Below are 16,321 nucleotides of genomic sequence, written 5' to 3'. Positions count from 1 at the left end.
AATGTTTAAATAATTTTAGGTTTTGTGTTACTTGTTTTTTGCCTTTATTTTGTTTAAAACCTATTTTATTTGTTATGTTTGTTATTTTCCTCACTTATGTAATGCTCTAATATTCATTAATATTTTGAATTGGTTTAGCATTTTATATTATTTACATAACATAATTAAATTTAGTGAGTTTGTCTTGTGTGTGTGTGTGTGTGTGTGTGTGTGTGTGTGTGTGTGTGTGTGTGTGTTTTGTAATTTCTTAATCAGTTATTTTTAGTTATGTGTTTATGAATATCCCTCTATTTTCTATTGACTAAATAAATGTTGACCTGACTGGCTGAAATAATATTTGTGAATATTTCATTTTATTTCAAGCAATATTGATTTTGTTTCTGCGAACTATAACTTTAAACTAAGCAATTATAACATCTTAAAATTCATTTCAAACGGCACAAAGCATACAGTTGTATTATGCTGTAACTAGCGTGTCATTTCACTGGCTATACAGGGCTCGGCATATATATGTACACCCATCACAAATCTATTTTTTAATTACATATTTTTAATAGGAAGTTATACAGTATTACATCTGTGCATATACATTAGATTAGTCAGTACCGAAGCCAAATCTGGAGCTTATCTAACACAATAACTTACGATAACGGTCCAAATATTATATAAAAGTTATATGTTATATAAAAATATTAAACAAAAATTAAAAAAATAAAAAGAATGAAAAAAGTATAACAGTTGAAATTTTGTAGGTTGTATTTTTATTGCAATATTTTGCTTGAATTGAAGTATTATCTTTACTTTTTTATTATATTTGATGATTAAAATATTATTTTAATAAAGATATCTGTTTAATAAACCTGTTTTGATTAATTGCACCAAAATACATTGCATATATTCACTGAGAAATTAGTAAAACGTTAATTTTCAAAATGGGCTGTACTCAATTATGCTGAGCACTGTATATAATGGGCTCCTGACGCATTGTAGTGGCTCTGCCGCTAGAGGGGAGCCTCATGTTAATGTTAGTCGATGCACTCCTCTAAGAAGCTAATGTCATATATTTAGAAAGTCCTCCTCCAACACAGCCTTTAATTCATTTATCCTTTTACTTCATAATTACACGGTTATCTGGTAAAATGCGGTTCAAACATGAGGTTCTCATCAGGAGCATAACGTACATTAGCTAAACATATTCAGGTCGAGTCATCTTTCATTTTGCATGTACACGCGTACCTCAGCCCTCACGCCCACGACACACCCATTGGGCGACGACAATAATGGGGTGGGGCTTTGTACAGATTTTGAAGCGTGTGATTGGATGGCCCTTACGCGAAGGCGGGTTCCATGACGCCACTGTCCTCGGTCTAGAGAAAGACGCCATTTTGTTTTTAGCGGTGAGGAGGAGAACCGGAAAATTGTAGCGAAAACTGCACCAAAAGGTAAATACTTTCAAAACCACACATTTTGCGTTGTCATTCTGATATTTATCACGTATAGGCATTTTTAAGTCCATTTTGTTCACACGTCGCTAAAAGAAAGCGAGATTTCGGTTATGAATGATCATTTCAGTCAGGGAGGCTAACAGGCTAGCTAACGGATGTTTGCTTAGCTGATGTGGAACTGCACAATTCGTTCGCGCCTACGTTTTCTCGAATATTCAGATATTCTCAATATTCATTTTTTAGCCTCAATGCGGCTACGCGAATGGTGAAGTTAGACAGGAATGAATAAGGTAAAACGGGTAGTAGCCTAGTAAACAGCAGAGTGATCCGGTTACCTCGCCTGCGCCCTTAGCACTTTAGCGGAATACAAGGCGTCGCTACCGACACAAGAAGAACGTTTCATTGTAAACGCAGAGTCTGCATTCATTATATTTAGGCTCTATATTTTACTATATTGGTTTATGCGTAGATATATGTGATGCCGAAAATGAATAGACTATGTTATCCCACTGACTGACATTCTGACGGTGAAAGGTTGTTAGGCCGTGTTTCTGACGTTTCATATGAAATCATGCTTACAAATTAGCTGACGTCTGTCGGTTTAACGATGTATCATGTCTCTATGCTTGAGGTGATAGTTATTTATTTTTTCGTAACAGACTTCGTGTCGGTCTTACGTGGGTTTGCACAACGTGATCAGGATTGAACCAGTCTTTGGCATCATGATTAAATAAAACATCACAGGATTCAAAATCCTGTACTGTTTTAAAAGGAAAAGTTCATCCATAAATCAAAATTAAGCCATTTTCTCTCGCTTTCCACTTGTTGCAAAGCTATTTGTGTTTCTTACATTTGTTGATCACTAAAGCAGATATTCTGAAGGATGTTGGAAATGATAGCATAAGAAATAATACAATTGATATCAGTGGCTATGGGTTATCAACATTCTTCTGAAAATCTTTTGTGTTTAACAGAATTTTTAAGGTGGACTATTCCTTTAACAATGACACATTTTATTTATCATATCTAGCAGGTGTCATACACCAGGTGGCCACTGTAATGTGTCAATCAAATGGATTGTGATGCTAGTTCACTGTCAATGGCTATGTTTCCATCCGAATATGCTAATTAAATTTATGTGCCAAACTACAATATTGCATAAAAGAAGTGGGAATAATGCAGCATTTCCATCCAACGGGTCCAAGAAAACAAAATCGTCACTTTCTGATAAATTCGTGCCAAGTTCTAACAGTAAAAATGCAATTTGCTGTGGTAGGAGAAGCTGCATGAATCTTATTCCTCTTCCTTATTTAATTTGTGCCCCAGAAGACGATGCCGACACGGAGCACAGACGATCTTAACAGTTCTGGATGTAATTAATAATATAACACTAATACTGAAACATAATTTTAGCTGTTTTGCAATGTGCTCAGCCTGCTGGTTTGTCCATTCACACACATTTTTATTATCACATGATCTCTTATAACAAAATCACATGATTTTTTTTTAATGCGCATACTGGAATTTGTTCAGTAAAAGTGTTTCCATTCGAAGTTTATTCGCATCTTCTTATCGAATATAGTTTATCCTACTCTGTTATGCACATATTTTCATGCGCATTTTCAAAATTTATGCACATCTTCATGATTCCATCAACCGATTAAATTTTTTTTAAATCTGCGTATCTAAAATGAGCATAAAATTAGGTGGATGGAAACATAGCTTGTGATAATTAATTTCACTCCATTAAAACCCAGGTCCAGTGGGGAAAACATTGATCTCGGATGTGGGATGCTGGTTTTTGTTCATGTGGTTGTACTGCTGCTGTTAAGTTGTAAAGTGTTTCGTAAGCAAACACAGCCACCCAGTCCTTCTGATTATGAATGGCTGATGTGTTGATTTCTAGTTAGGAAGCATTTCTCGCTATAATTGGCCTGTGTGTCTGTCGCAACATTGAAACTGTGGATGGGATCAGATGTTGTCATGTGATTTGTCTCTAGCTTCTGTTGTGCTTTCACTTCCTAGTCTGCCTGATAAACAGGTTGTCACGATTATTTAGGCCTTTGAAGGTTTTGCATGTTTAATGAGCATTTTATCTTGCATATGGGTTAAAAATCCATCCCATGTTGGTGTTTTGAAACCTGTTTTTTAATATACACAATATGATAAGCATTATAAAGGTCATGATTAATAAGTTTGACTTGCACTTTAATTTTCAAGCATGAAGTAAATTCAAAGTACTGTTACAAGGAAGATGTTGATCTAACTCATATTGTCTTTTTTTAGCCAGAATTTGCAAGGATTTCTGTCTCTTTTCAATACCCATTTATTAGAAACTTAGAGTCTCAATTTGTGTGATCGCAAAGCTCTTACTTTATTTTCATACTCAAATGTCTGGAATGTTGTTTGCTGCTACTCCCTGTTGCAAAATAAACATTTTTGTGTTTTTAGTGAAAGGCAGCCATGTTAAATGTTAACAGAAAATTATCTGCTGAAATTTGAGGCACTTAGGAGTAACAATGTATGCTGTTCAGATGTTTGTTGTCAGATATATATTTTAATGCTTTATATGTTCTATTCAAGCATATAATAGTTTATGAAGAATGTTGTGACTGGAGTAACAATGCTGAGAATTTAGTTCTGACATCCCTGAAATACCGGATAAAAAAAAAATTGTATAGTGTAATGGTTATTTCATAAATGATAAGAAAGTATATGTGATTTTATTATAAAAAAAACAATCAAAAAGAATAAACTAGCAAAAAGTAAGTAGTATAGTATGTGACATTACTCTGCTCTTTGACTATTAAGCTGAAGACATGGCAGCAAGAATGTGGCTGTTAAACTAGGGCTTAACCTTAAATGCCTTCAGTTTCAGCATGACTAGTTTAGTTTGTTGTAACCAGCAAGGGAAAAGACACTGCAATACTCATCACATCTGTTGCATTATTCTTACATGTATCTGCACAGAGGTACAATGTGAGTCACGGTGGAGAAAGAGTGAAAAATCTCTTAGCAGAACAGAAGTTTTTAAATGTTAAGATGTGGTCTCTGAAATCTGTCACTATCATCAGACTTTTATTTATTCAAGGATTTATAGACCAGTGGTTATAGTGGTATGTAGTTTAAGGCTTTATTACTTTGGGCAGAAATTAGCATGCAGTTATGATTACAGCTTCATTAACGAGAGCTATTTGTTTCACCTTTCTGCTCCACTTCTTTGGTTCTCATGTATTATTTATGTGGCTTAATTTGGGGCTGACATATCCTATAGAAGATTTTAAAAATCCAAAATCTATTTGTTCAAAAAGTTTGCAGTTTTGGCCTGTTTTCTCTATTGTTTCTCGAAAATGTTCTTAGCTGTTCAATCTGGAACACACACTGACCATAATGCAGGCCCATCTGATCAGTGAGTCAACCTGTGGAAATCTGTGTCACAGAATGAGTCAGTTTTTTTCCTAGCACTTCCTTGTATTTTGTGGGACATCTTCCACTGATATGACCCCTTGTGGAGGACATCAGTTGAACAAAAGGGCGGTTTTCAAATACTTTAAGGCTTATGTGGTGTTTTTGTTCTTTTGGGACTTTTGTTTCAGTGCTGCTGTCTATGCATTCTGAAGCCGCACCTCACTCCTTTTTACCCAAAGGATGCTGCTCTCACAATCTCAATGGGTGTGTTCTCACACCATTCATAGTGCCTAACTTGTGTGCAACATATTGATTCTCTGGAGAGAGTACATCTTTTCACAATTTTTAAATAGGGCCTTTTAGTAAACATTTATTTTATGTGGCTAGTGGTTTGGATTTTGGTTTTATGCACACCTCAATGTATGAAGTTTGCATAGTGGGGTATCACCCCCACCACAAAATGTGCATTGGATCAGAGCCCTTCTCTCATATTTAATCTCTTTTGCAGGAGCACTCAATGCAATGCATCAGTACCACTGAATGAACTAATCAATGCCACGTGTAGTGTTGTCAAAAGTATTGACTTTGGTTAAAAAAAAAGAAATTCTAAAAACCTCATTAATTTTAAACACATCAACACGGCTTTGAAAAGCTCCAGTCTTTGTATCTGTTTTGCATGAGGTGAACGGCATTGGAGAGTGGTAAACTGTTGACCTTCAAGGGCATTCACTGTCATATCTGTTGAGCAAGTGAACACAATGGCCAATCAGTGTGGTTTAAAACCTGTTCATCAACAGCACTCAAATGTTAGCAGGAAATGGATGTTTGTAAAATTTCACTACCAATTGTTATAGAAGATGACAGCTCTAGTTACATGGCTTGTGAAATGGGAAAGCGGGTGAATGAAATGGGGATGTTTATAGCAACAGTCATTTAGACTGTAGTGCTTGTGTTTTGGTACAACACAGGAAAGTTTGAATAGATTGTTTTAGGGTACTTTTTCCTTATGTCCCATAACAATGCCATATTGTATTTGTACCTGTTTGAAGTCTGGAAGTGGTTGATAACGTATAAAGAAATGTGTGAAATCTGATTTTGTCATTTGTGAAATAAAATGCTTTATGGTTTTCAGGGGAGTCTAAAAGTGTTTAGGTGCTAGAATTAAACAATCAAATGCCAAATAACACCGTTTAAGCTTTATCGTTTAAAGAAATGCAATACATTTTTGTTAAACTTAATTACGTTATAATTTCTTGTGCCTAAATGCTTTAAAGCTTCCTAAATTACACTCGCATTCTCATGCAGAGGATCAATTTTCACTCTACTATTGTTAAACTCTGCAGTGACTCCACAAATCGCATGTCTTCTGGACTGTGGTGCCTGGTCAACTATAATCTGGACTCAAAACTGCAAATACTACCATGTGACCATTGCAGAGGTGCATATTGTGAGGATAGATGCTGAAACTATATAATGTTTAACCCTAATAGGAACTAATAGCCTGATAATTTTAATTTCTAAGAGTTTTCAAACATGTGTCATATACGATTTAGGGCCTAGAAAGGAAAGATTCTGTCTTTGGTCTGAATAGGTTTGAGGTGGGATAATTGTTAAAAATGGTCCAGTTGATGTCTAGAATTACAGTTGGGATTAGTGTGTAACTCAATCGATGGGTACCAGGCTCTCCATCTCTCTCTTTCTCTCTCTCTCTCTGTGTGTCTCTGATTAATTCAGAGGGCAAGTGTCTCCTTACATGTTTGACAGGTTTCTTGTTTCCCCCTGTCCTCTTCTTTCCACTGGTGGCATCTTGCATTCACCTCATCACTGAGCTTGTTGTTTATCTGTGGCTACATCCGCCTAATTTCTCTTTGCATGATGAACCTTTATTTATTGGGATATGACACTTAATCATTTCCTGTATAATTGTGATTGCGGATCATCTAATTTGGGTGTTTGATTTCTTTGAAATGACTTGAGTCGTTTAGTGTAAAATTTTTTAGCAGATGCCTGTATGTTGCAAACACTTGGTGGTTTCAGGCCTCCATTTCTACCCTAGGTGTCACTTTGTCACACTTTCTTCTAAGGGGGCAAGGATGAAAGTCAGGCTATTTTGTTGTTAAATAATTTCAAAATTATTCAGAGGGATTCACAGTCCAGAAAAGGAACACAAACTTTCAAGAAATTCTGTGTCTTCAGTGGTTCAAAGTTTAATGAACGCTTTTGTGCACCCACAAAACTATTGTCTTTTCCCCTACATCAAGTCAGTGTAGGCATTTACTACAGGCAGTACAACGTATTGCCAAAGAGCAGTGTTGCATACAAAAACCAGTGTATTTACTATATTAAATACACATCCTGATCTGTCACAGAAGACATAGTCAAAGTCAGTTTTTACTGTTTTATTATCCACAAGTGATTTTTGTGGAATTTTGTGTGATTACTGTGCACCACTGACATCACATTGAATGGTTTGACAATATTTTGGTTCCTTTCACACAGATCTAGGAGGGCTGCAGGTCATCTGGAGTGTAGTGATTGCTTTCACCCTGAGTCTGAAACCATAGCTCCGCTGCAGTGTTATGTGCATTGTTTACCTGTACTTAAACCGTCACAACATCTATTTTTTGATATATTGCACCAAAATATATTGCGATTTAAATTATATTATTGTAATTTTAAACCACTCATTATTTAATGCCAGAATGACAATAAAATAACATCATAATCATAATGTTTTAGATGGCATTATGAACAACAGTAGAGGACATACAGCAGAATCTGTTCTTACTTCTCAGCATGTGGCTGTTTGTCACAAAGTGATGAGCTTTGTTTGTGCTCGGGTTGATCATGGTGTATTAGTACGTTCTGTCATTGTACTATGTGGTAATGTCTCAGTGGTGTATGTTTGAAAATGTAGCTTTGTAAAAATGTTGCCTTGTGTTGTCATTTTCATGGTTTGTTGCACACTGGTGACACTATTCTGTAACCCACTTGCGTTCAGCCGCAAGATTAGCTCCACCCATTTGAGGCCATACTCTTTGCTGTTTTGGTAATTTTGACAGTGGAAACGGACAAAAATTTGTCCTATAACACTCAATGAAACTGGCCATAAAAGCATGACAAACAAAACACCAAAACGAAAAGTGTACAGTGCACTAATGTGACACTATATTCTGTCCTAAGCACAGTTAATGTTAATTTTGGACTGTACTACATACATTATAGTTACTATAATCAGCTCTTTTGTGTTTTGCAGATCTGCCATCATGGGGAATATGTTTGCAGGCCTATTTAAGAATCTCTTTGGGAAGAAAGAGATGAGAATTCTGATGGTGGGCTTGGATGCTGCCGGAAAGACCACCATCCTGTACAAACTGAAACTGGGAGAAATCGTCACCACCATCCCCACTATTGGTCTGTGATCCTTGCATACTGTTTTTCTTTCCATTACATCTCCATTTTAAAAGAAATATGCTTGTTTTGCATATTATGCTGCCCAATTTTTTGAACAATGTTAAAGAGTAAAGGTAAAATCATAGCCTATCTATTTGAAAACTTGCAGAACATTTGATTAAAGTAAAAAAAAAAGAAAGAAACGACATTATATTCAAATTAATTGATAACCTTTATTTAACCCAGTGTTGTACAGCAATTTAAACTTTCTTAATGTTTTAAAAGTCCCCTTTCCTGTCTAATCCATGCATCTTGTCTATTTCTCTGCTTTGTGTTTTATGGTAATATTCTCTGCTCTCAGGCGGCTATAGTGTTATTATAGTGAGGCGCCAGCAAGAGACACAAGAAGTTCATACCCTTTCCCCCCTCATCTCGTCTGCCCTGCGTTTTTCAGCCAGTGTTTAACTCTTCCCCCCCCCCCCCCCCCTTTTCTCTTTTTGCAGGTTTTAATGTTGAGACAGTAGAGTATAAGAACATCAGCTTTACAGTGTGGGATGTGGGCGGTCAGGATAAGATCCGACCGCTTTGGAGGCACTATTTCCAGAACACGCAAGGTCAGTGTCCACACTAACACACGCACATGCAAACAAACCCAGGTAACAAGCACCTACTCAGTCTCCCACTGTCTCTTTCACAGGCCTGATTTTTGTTGTGGACAGTAATGATAGGGAGAGAGTGAATGAGGCGAGGGAGGAGTTGACAAGGATGCTGGCAGAGGATGAGTTGAGAGATGCTGTGTTGCTCGTCTTTGCTAACAAACAGGTAAGCAACTTTCACATTTCTAAAATCTTTTTTTTGTTGTTAAAAACCTATTAATTACATTAAAATTGCACGTATTCATTTCATTAACTTATCTTTAATTGTCCATACCCACTTTACATATACATTTGTGATTGTTCATATCTGCATACCTTTGATTATTAATAGCAACCTTTACATATATTCATCTATTGTAAATCTCTGATCATAATTAATGCAACCTGTATATAATGTTCATAGCACATTAATCTATAAATATAATCATGGTTTTTCTATATTTGCACTTTATTACATATACCTACCTACTGTATATTCTCGGACCGAAACTGCATTTCGTTGCCTTGTGCTTGTACATGTGTAATCACAATAAAGTTAAATCTAATCTAAAATTAAATTATTTGGTTAAAGAAAGTCACTCACTTCTGAAGTAAATTTGTAAAGAAACTGTGCTTAATTTTAAAAGTTGTAGGTTTTTAATACTTTATCTCACTCCACTGCTGGTCTTAATCTTCAATGCCAAAAAAGTGTAGATATACCTAAGTGACTCCTAATATGGATATAATGATATACCGAATATGCTTATCGTTCCCATGCTCACACTAGTGAGGTTAATCAGGCAGCATGACTGAAAGAAATTCTGCAAAAATAAGTTATCTTTGTTTTTTTAATTACAGTTACTTTTTACAATGCAAGGCTGCACGATATTGGAAAAAATGTACATTGCGATATTTTTATTTTCTGTGATTTTATATTACGATATTTCTTAAAAATAACATGAATAGCTCTATTTTCAAATAATTCATAGATTTATATTGAATAGGAAGGTTTTGTAGAGGAGTGCATCTGCTGAACATATAATAGACTAATTACCAGCATAAATACAGTTGAGCAATGATATAAATAGAGTCTAACAGTATTCAGGTACAGAAATAAAATAACCAAACAATCAAAGTTGTGTAGTCTTCATTATATACATTATTAAATAAAAATACATTTTTGTTAAAGCAATGATAATTACTTGTGCCTAAATGCTTTTAACTAATTTAAAATGCTTACTCAGTCATTGACCTTAAAACACCCACTCATCTAATAACTAATAAACCTTCACGCTTTTATGGTTAAATTGAAATCACTCCATAACACTACGATCCTGACTCCACATTGGAGATCCTGGGATGTGAATAGTGCGCATTCACACATTGTGATGTTGATGCTAAAACGATATATTGTTCAGCCCTAAATTGAAGCCAATTATTTTAAATGAGCAGTAATAATTAATAGGGGTGTAACGATACACTCAGCTCACGATACAATGTGTATCACGATATAATGTTCACGATTCGATATGTATCACGATATTTGGAATAAAAATTAAACTGAAATGCAAATTTTACCAAGTAAACTATTTTTATGTATTTCTTTTGTTTCAACTTGTTAAACTGAACCTTCTTTAAGAAAATAAATTAAACAGGCCTGTCTCTGGAAAATAAAACAATTTAAAAACTTCTTAAAAATATTATTGAAATGACAGAGACAAAATTAAGGAACAATTTAAGTAAAGGTGCAAAAAAAATAAGCTTTCTATTCAATTGAATTTAACAGTAAGAGCTTAAGGCTTTGCTTGGTCACTTGCATTTTTTGTGTGTGCAAAAAAAAAATCCACATTTCCAGGTATTTAATTTATATTTAATTAAATTCATTTAGAGATATCTCTAATTACAATTGTGACTAGTCAAAACCCATTTAGAGATATCTGCAAATATTTTTCAATGCTTTATCTCACTCCACTGCTGGTCTTAATCTTCAATGCCAAAAAAGTGTAGATATACCTAAGTGACTCCTAATATGGATATAATGATATACCGAATATGCTTATCGTTCCCATGCTCACACTAGTGAGGTTAATCAGGCAGCATGACTGAAAGAAATTCTGCAAAAATAAGTTATCTTTGTTTTTTTAATTACAGTTACTTTTTACAAAACCCATTTAGAGATATCTGCAAATATTTTTTAATACTTTATCTCACTCCACTGCTGGTCTTAATCTTCAATGCCAAAAAAGTGTAGATATACCTAAGTGACTCCTAATATGGATATAATGATATACCGAATATGCTTATCGTTCCCATGCTCCCATGTAAGTCAATGGAGGAATATGACTAGTCATAATATATTTGCAGATATCGCCAATCTGATTTCGTACTAGTACAATTGTAATTGCAGATATCTCTAATTGTCATTCTGACTAGTCGAATTATAATTATGACTAGTCAAAATATAATTAGAGATATCTCAAAATATATTTATGGATAGTCAGAACAAAGGTTTAAATGCTAAAACGGCTTGCCATACGCGCGTCTATTAAAGTCCGCCCTCTGTAGTAACAGCTCACGGTCAGCTCACGTCATGTGTGATTTTGCGGCGGGAACATTATATGAAGACAGAATGATATTTTATGGTGAATTGTACCTTATAAATACAGTATGTGACTCTTTCAACACCATTAGAAGGTATCCCTGTCGCTGTGCAAAGTATGTAAATCACTGTGAAGACTTTAAAACTTGTTTGACCCAGTATGCGTGTCAAAAAGCGGACGAGTCTAAAGCAATGACTGTACAACCGAAATGTTGCCAGACGTCTGATTCTGAGAGGATGGGCCATCCTCTATTTCAGCTCCACTCATCTTGGTCTGCTAACATTACTGCTGCTGCAATCTGAACTCACGTGCGACAGCAGGTGGAACGTAGCTCACGTGCAAACAGCTCAACTAATAAAAGAAAAACGGACGTCATATCGTAGTCAAATCGTCATAACGCCATGATGCATATTGTGACATTTTTGCTTCGCAATAAATCGTACAACGATAAATCGTTACACCCCTAATAATTAACAATATTACTGTTTTGGATGTAATTTAAGTGAAGTAAATACAAGTTTAGTTATAATAAAAAATAAAGACTTAAACTTTAGCATGGCAAAAATGTAAGATATTCAGTTTGTCGATGCTGTTATTAACCAAGATTAATCAGACTTTCTTTGAGCTTTTGCATTGTTAATGTTTTTAGTGTTGTTGATTTATGAAAATAAATCAAGAGTAGGTTAGTCCATCAGAACACTGTGATATAAACTTGATGCCTGCATTATACACATTTTATTACGGCCAGTAAAATAGCCATAAAGTCATCTTGCTTTTTATGATTCAGTACTGATCAAATCAAAGTTCAATATATTTTGGAAGCTCAGTATCTGACTGCATTGCTCTTGTCAATTGTTTTGCCACAGGACCTGCCCAATGCCATGAACGCAGCTGAGATCACAGATAAGCTGGGCCTTCATTCCCTGCGTCATCGTAACTGGTACATCCAGGCCACCTGCGCCACTAGCGGTGATGGCCTTTATGAAGGGCTTGACTGGCTCTCTAACCAGCTCAAAAACGCTAAATGATCCATTCCACCTTTTCTTCTTCTGTCAGCGCTGTGTGTGTGTATGAGTGTATGTAAAAGGCGATAGCACTGGTTTCAGTCTCTTCTGGTTGCCCAGTTTATTCATTTCCTTCTCTTGTCCAGTCTTGTATACGTCAGAGACTCTGCCCAGTGCTGTCTAAATACACGTGTGTGCGTGTGTGTGTGCGTGCGTGCGTGCGTGTGTGTGTGTGTGTGCGTGTGTGTGTGCGCATGTGTGTGTGTGTGAACTGAGGGTGGGAGTAGCCTTGCTGTGCCTTTTCAAAATAGACACTCAGCGTACAGCATGGTTCTCTCTTTCTCTCTCTTCTCTCTCCTCTCCCCGTGGTTTTCTGCACGCAAAGAATGACCCAGGATGTTAAATATTTCTGTTACCTAATACACTGAAACCAGATTATAGGCCTGATTTTTCTTCCCTTTCCCAATGTTTAAAGCAATCACGCATGACTTAAAAAATGTTACAAGGTGTGAGTTGCCATCCTTTGACCCCCACATTTGATAAAACTCATTGTAACCTGCATCAGGTTGGGAAAATAAAAGAAGGAACAAAAATCAGACAATAAAGTGACATTCTGTTTTCCATCCATTCTTCTTCGCGTTCTTTGAAAATCATGCTAACGCTTTCAGGTAGGTCACATGATGCTTTCCATGTGAACGTCAGCTCGATTTCTCTACTGCCTGTGAAACATTTCGTTGGACTGAAAGACGTCTTAAACTATCACTGGTGGGGAAGAAATCATTTGACCCTGTGTGTCTGCTGTAGTATCAGATCATCCAATCAAATCCCAGGCACTAATAACAGCCTTACATGTGTTTGGATTGGCATGTAAGCGGCGGCTGCAGAAGTGTTTGTGGGAGTATGGAGGGAGTGAGCGCCTTCTGCTGGAGCAGCGAGGCCTTTCGCGAGCTGCTCCCACTCCAGTGATCCTTCTTTTAGCTCTCTTTCTTTATTTTTATTGATGATGTGATAATTATTTTTTTTTTGTTTTGTTATTGCGGTCTCTTTCGAGGTGTCCTCCATCATATGTACAGTCAGAATCTCATGAGCGTTCAGGTGAGGCCACTAAGGGCTTTTTAGGATGCATTATTTTTTCCCTTTTGTAATCTCTAAAACCGAGATGCATGATCGATCGATGGCACACTTGCCTGTAAGCTTAAGTGGTTGTTTCTGATTTTCTTTGAGTGAGAGAATTTTAGAACAGCTTTAGGTTAAAATGCAAACTTATCCAGCCAGCCTCCCTTTTCCATATTTCACAATTTCCTCATTTCCATCCGTCGATGGCTGCTCTACCTGATGCACCAGTTTATTTTGAAAAGTGTCACTGATAGAAACAAGCACCAGCAAAGAGATGTTTGCTTTGGGAACGTGTACACGCTTCTTTTAATAATCCAAAACTGACAAACCTGTTTGTTTCTTTTCCTCTTCTTCATATTCCAAAGGCAACTGCAGTGTTGAATGCAGCATCTGTAAAGATCCCAGTGGTTTAATCCTTTACTGACCTCTCACAAGGGAATAGGTGACGTTTTACCTTGTGTGAAACTTGATAGTGACATGAATGCATTTGGTTAGTTTAGTTTTCCTCCCCCTTTGTCTGTCATCGAAATTCATGTCTCATAACTCTAATAATGTTTATAATTTGTTTTTTTCTTGGCCTTTTAGTTCTTATGATACAGATCTACTGTAGTAGAAAGATTTATTTGAATAAGCATCATCTATGACAAGTAATTAAAGTGTATGAACTTAAGTATGAAAATGTATTTAGCTTGCAGATTTCATTTAGCTATCCTATGTTCAGATGTGAAGCTTTAATTTCAACAATTCTGTAAAATAATAGGAGCAAGGAACGTGTGCATATGTTTTGTTTTCTTTTACTGAAATGGTTTTTGTTTTAGCTTCTTTTTTTTTAAAACCCATCTTGTAACATCTGATAAATGCACTATAATAAAGAGATCTCTATTACAACTTACTTTGGTGTTATGTCCTTTGTTAGTATTGAAATGATATACATTCCTAAAAATGATGCTAAATGATAAAGCTCTGTGTTCATGTCATACTCTAGTTTACCATATGGTGGCGCTGTTGTGATAGCTGATAAAGAAGCTAATACATCTGCTAATAAATGGTTTTGAGTTTTTAATCAAATTTATTGGTGAATATTTACTATTTATTAAATACAAATGACAAAATATTATTTGTATTTGAAAGACATATTTAAAACAAATGCATCATAAATACCGGCCTTCTGTGCTACCAATATAAGGCAGACACTTTTTTCCAGGGGTTTCAGTACAGCGTAACCGCTACTACGTCATCGAGTGGGCGTGGCCTATCTGAATTTGCATAGGTCACGGATCATGCGCAGATTGTGAAAACAGCCTCGCAGGGGTTTCGTGTCCAATGCCTTTTATATGCAGTACAAAATAGCTCTCCTGATCGCAGGTGTTTCATGTAAAGTCAGTGTATGTTATATTGAACAAATTAACTTAAGATACCTCTCAGATTACATTAATACTGTTATAACTTAAGATACCTGTCCCGATCCCAGGGCTTTTGTGTCAAATACTTTATATATCATATACAGTAACATCAGATACCTGTCCTGATCCCTGGGATTTCATGTATAATCACTTTTATATTATATACAGTAACATCAGATGCCTGTCCTGATCTCAGGTGTTTCATGTATGATCACTTTTATATACATTAACATCAGATACCTGTCCTGATCTCAGGTGTTTCATATATGATCACTTTTATATACATTAACATCAGATACCTGTCCTGATCCCTGGGATTTCATGTATAATCACTTTTATATTATATACAGTAACATCAGATGCCTGTCCTGATCTCAGGTGTTTCATGTATGATCACTTTTATATTATATACAGTAAAATCAGATACCTGTCCTGATCTCAGGTGTTTCATGTAGGATCACTTTAATATACATTAACATCAGATACCTGTCCTGATCTCAGGGGTTTCATGTATGATCACTTTAATATACATTAACATCGGATACCTGTCCTGATCTCAGGTGTTTTATGTATGATCACTTTTATATTATATACAGTAAAATCAGATACCTGTCCTGATCTCAGGTGTTTCATGTATGATCACTTTTATATTATATACAGTAAAATCAGATACCTGTCCTGATCTCAGGTGTTTCATGTATGATCACTTTTATATACATTAACATCAGATACCTGTCCTGATCTCAGGTGTTTCATGTATGATCACTTTTATATACAGTAACATCAGATACCTGTCCTGATCTCAGGGGTTTCATGTATGATCACTTTTATATACATTGACATCGGATACCTGTCCTGATCTCAGGTGTTTCATGTATGATCACTTTAATATACATTAACATCAGATACCTGTCCTGATCTCAGGTGTTTCATGTATGATCACTTTTATATATATTAACATCAGATACCTGTCCTGATCTCAGGTGTTTCATGTATGATCACTTTTATATACATTAACATCAGATACCTGTCCTGATCTCAGGTGTTTCATATATGATCACTTTTATATACATTAACATCAGATACCTGTCCTGATCTCAGGTGTTTCATGTATGATCACTTTTATATTATATACAGTAACATCAGATACCTGTCCTGATCCCAGGTGTTTCATGTATGATCACTTTTATATACATTAACATCAGATACCTGTCCTGATCTCAGGTGTTTCATGTATGATCACTTTAATATACATTAACATCAGATACCTGTCCTGATCTCAGGTGTTTCATGTATGATCACTTTTATATACATTAA

At 35.7% G+C, this 16,321-nt stretch overlaps 1 protein-coding gene and 1 long non-coding RNA gene across 2 annotated transcripts; one reads left to right on the top strand and one right to left on the bottom strand.

Moving 5' to 3' along the window:
* Positions 1-1,382: 1,382 nt before the first annotated feature.
* On the top strand, positions 1,383-14,493 carry arf2a (ARF GTPase 2a). The gene is given in 5 exon segments (NM_201504.1): positions 1,383-1,442; positions 8,110-8,267; positions 8,750-8,860; positions 8,944-9,068; positions 12,348-14,493. Coding segments are annotated over 4 exon segments (546 nt in total). The 5' UTR covers positions 1,383-1,442; positions 8,110-8,119; the 3' UTR covers positions 12,510-14,493.
* LOC141381245 (uncharacterized) lies at positions 8,713-10,713 on the bottom strand. The gene is made up of 2 exons (XR_012401117.1): positions 10,199-10,713; positions 8,713-10,151 (listed from the first exon to the last, which is right to left on the bottom strand). It is a non-coding gene; the product is annotated as an uncharacterized lncRNA (long non-coding RNA).
* Positions 14,494-16,321: the final 1,828 nt, after the last annotated feature.

The sequence above is a fragment of the Danio rerio genome, chromosome 3 (assembly GCF_049306965.1).
Source record: "Danio rerio strain Tuebingen ecotype United States chromosome 3, GRCz12tu, whole genome shotgun sequence".
In the NCBI taxonomy this organism is placed as follows: Eukaryota; Metazoa; Chordata; class Actinopteri; order Cypriniformes; family Danionidae; genus Danio; species Danio rerio.
The sequence above is the reverse complement of the archived record's forward strand: the minus strand, read 5'-3'. Positions and strand labels throughout refer to the sequence as shown.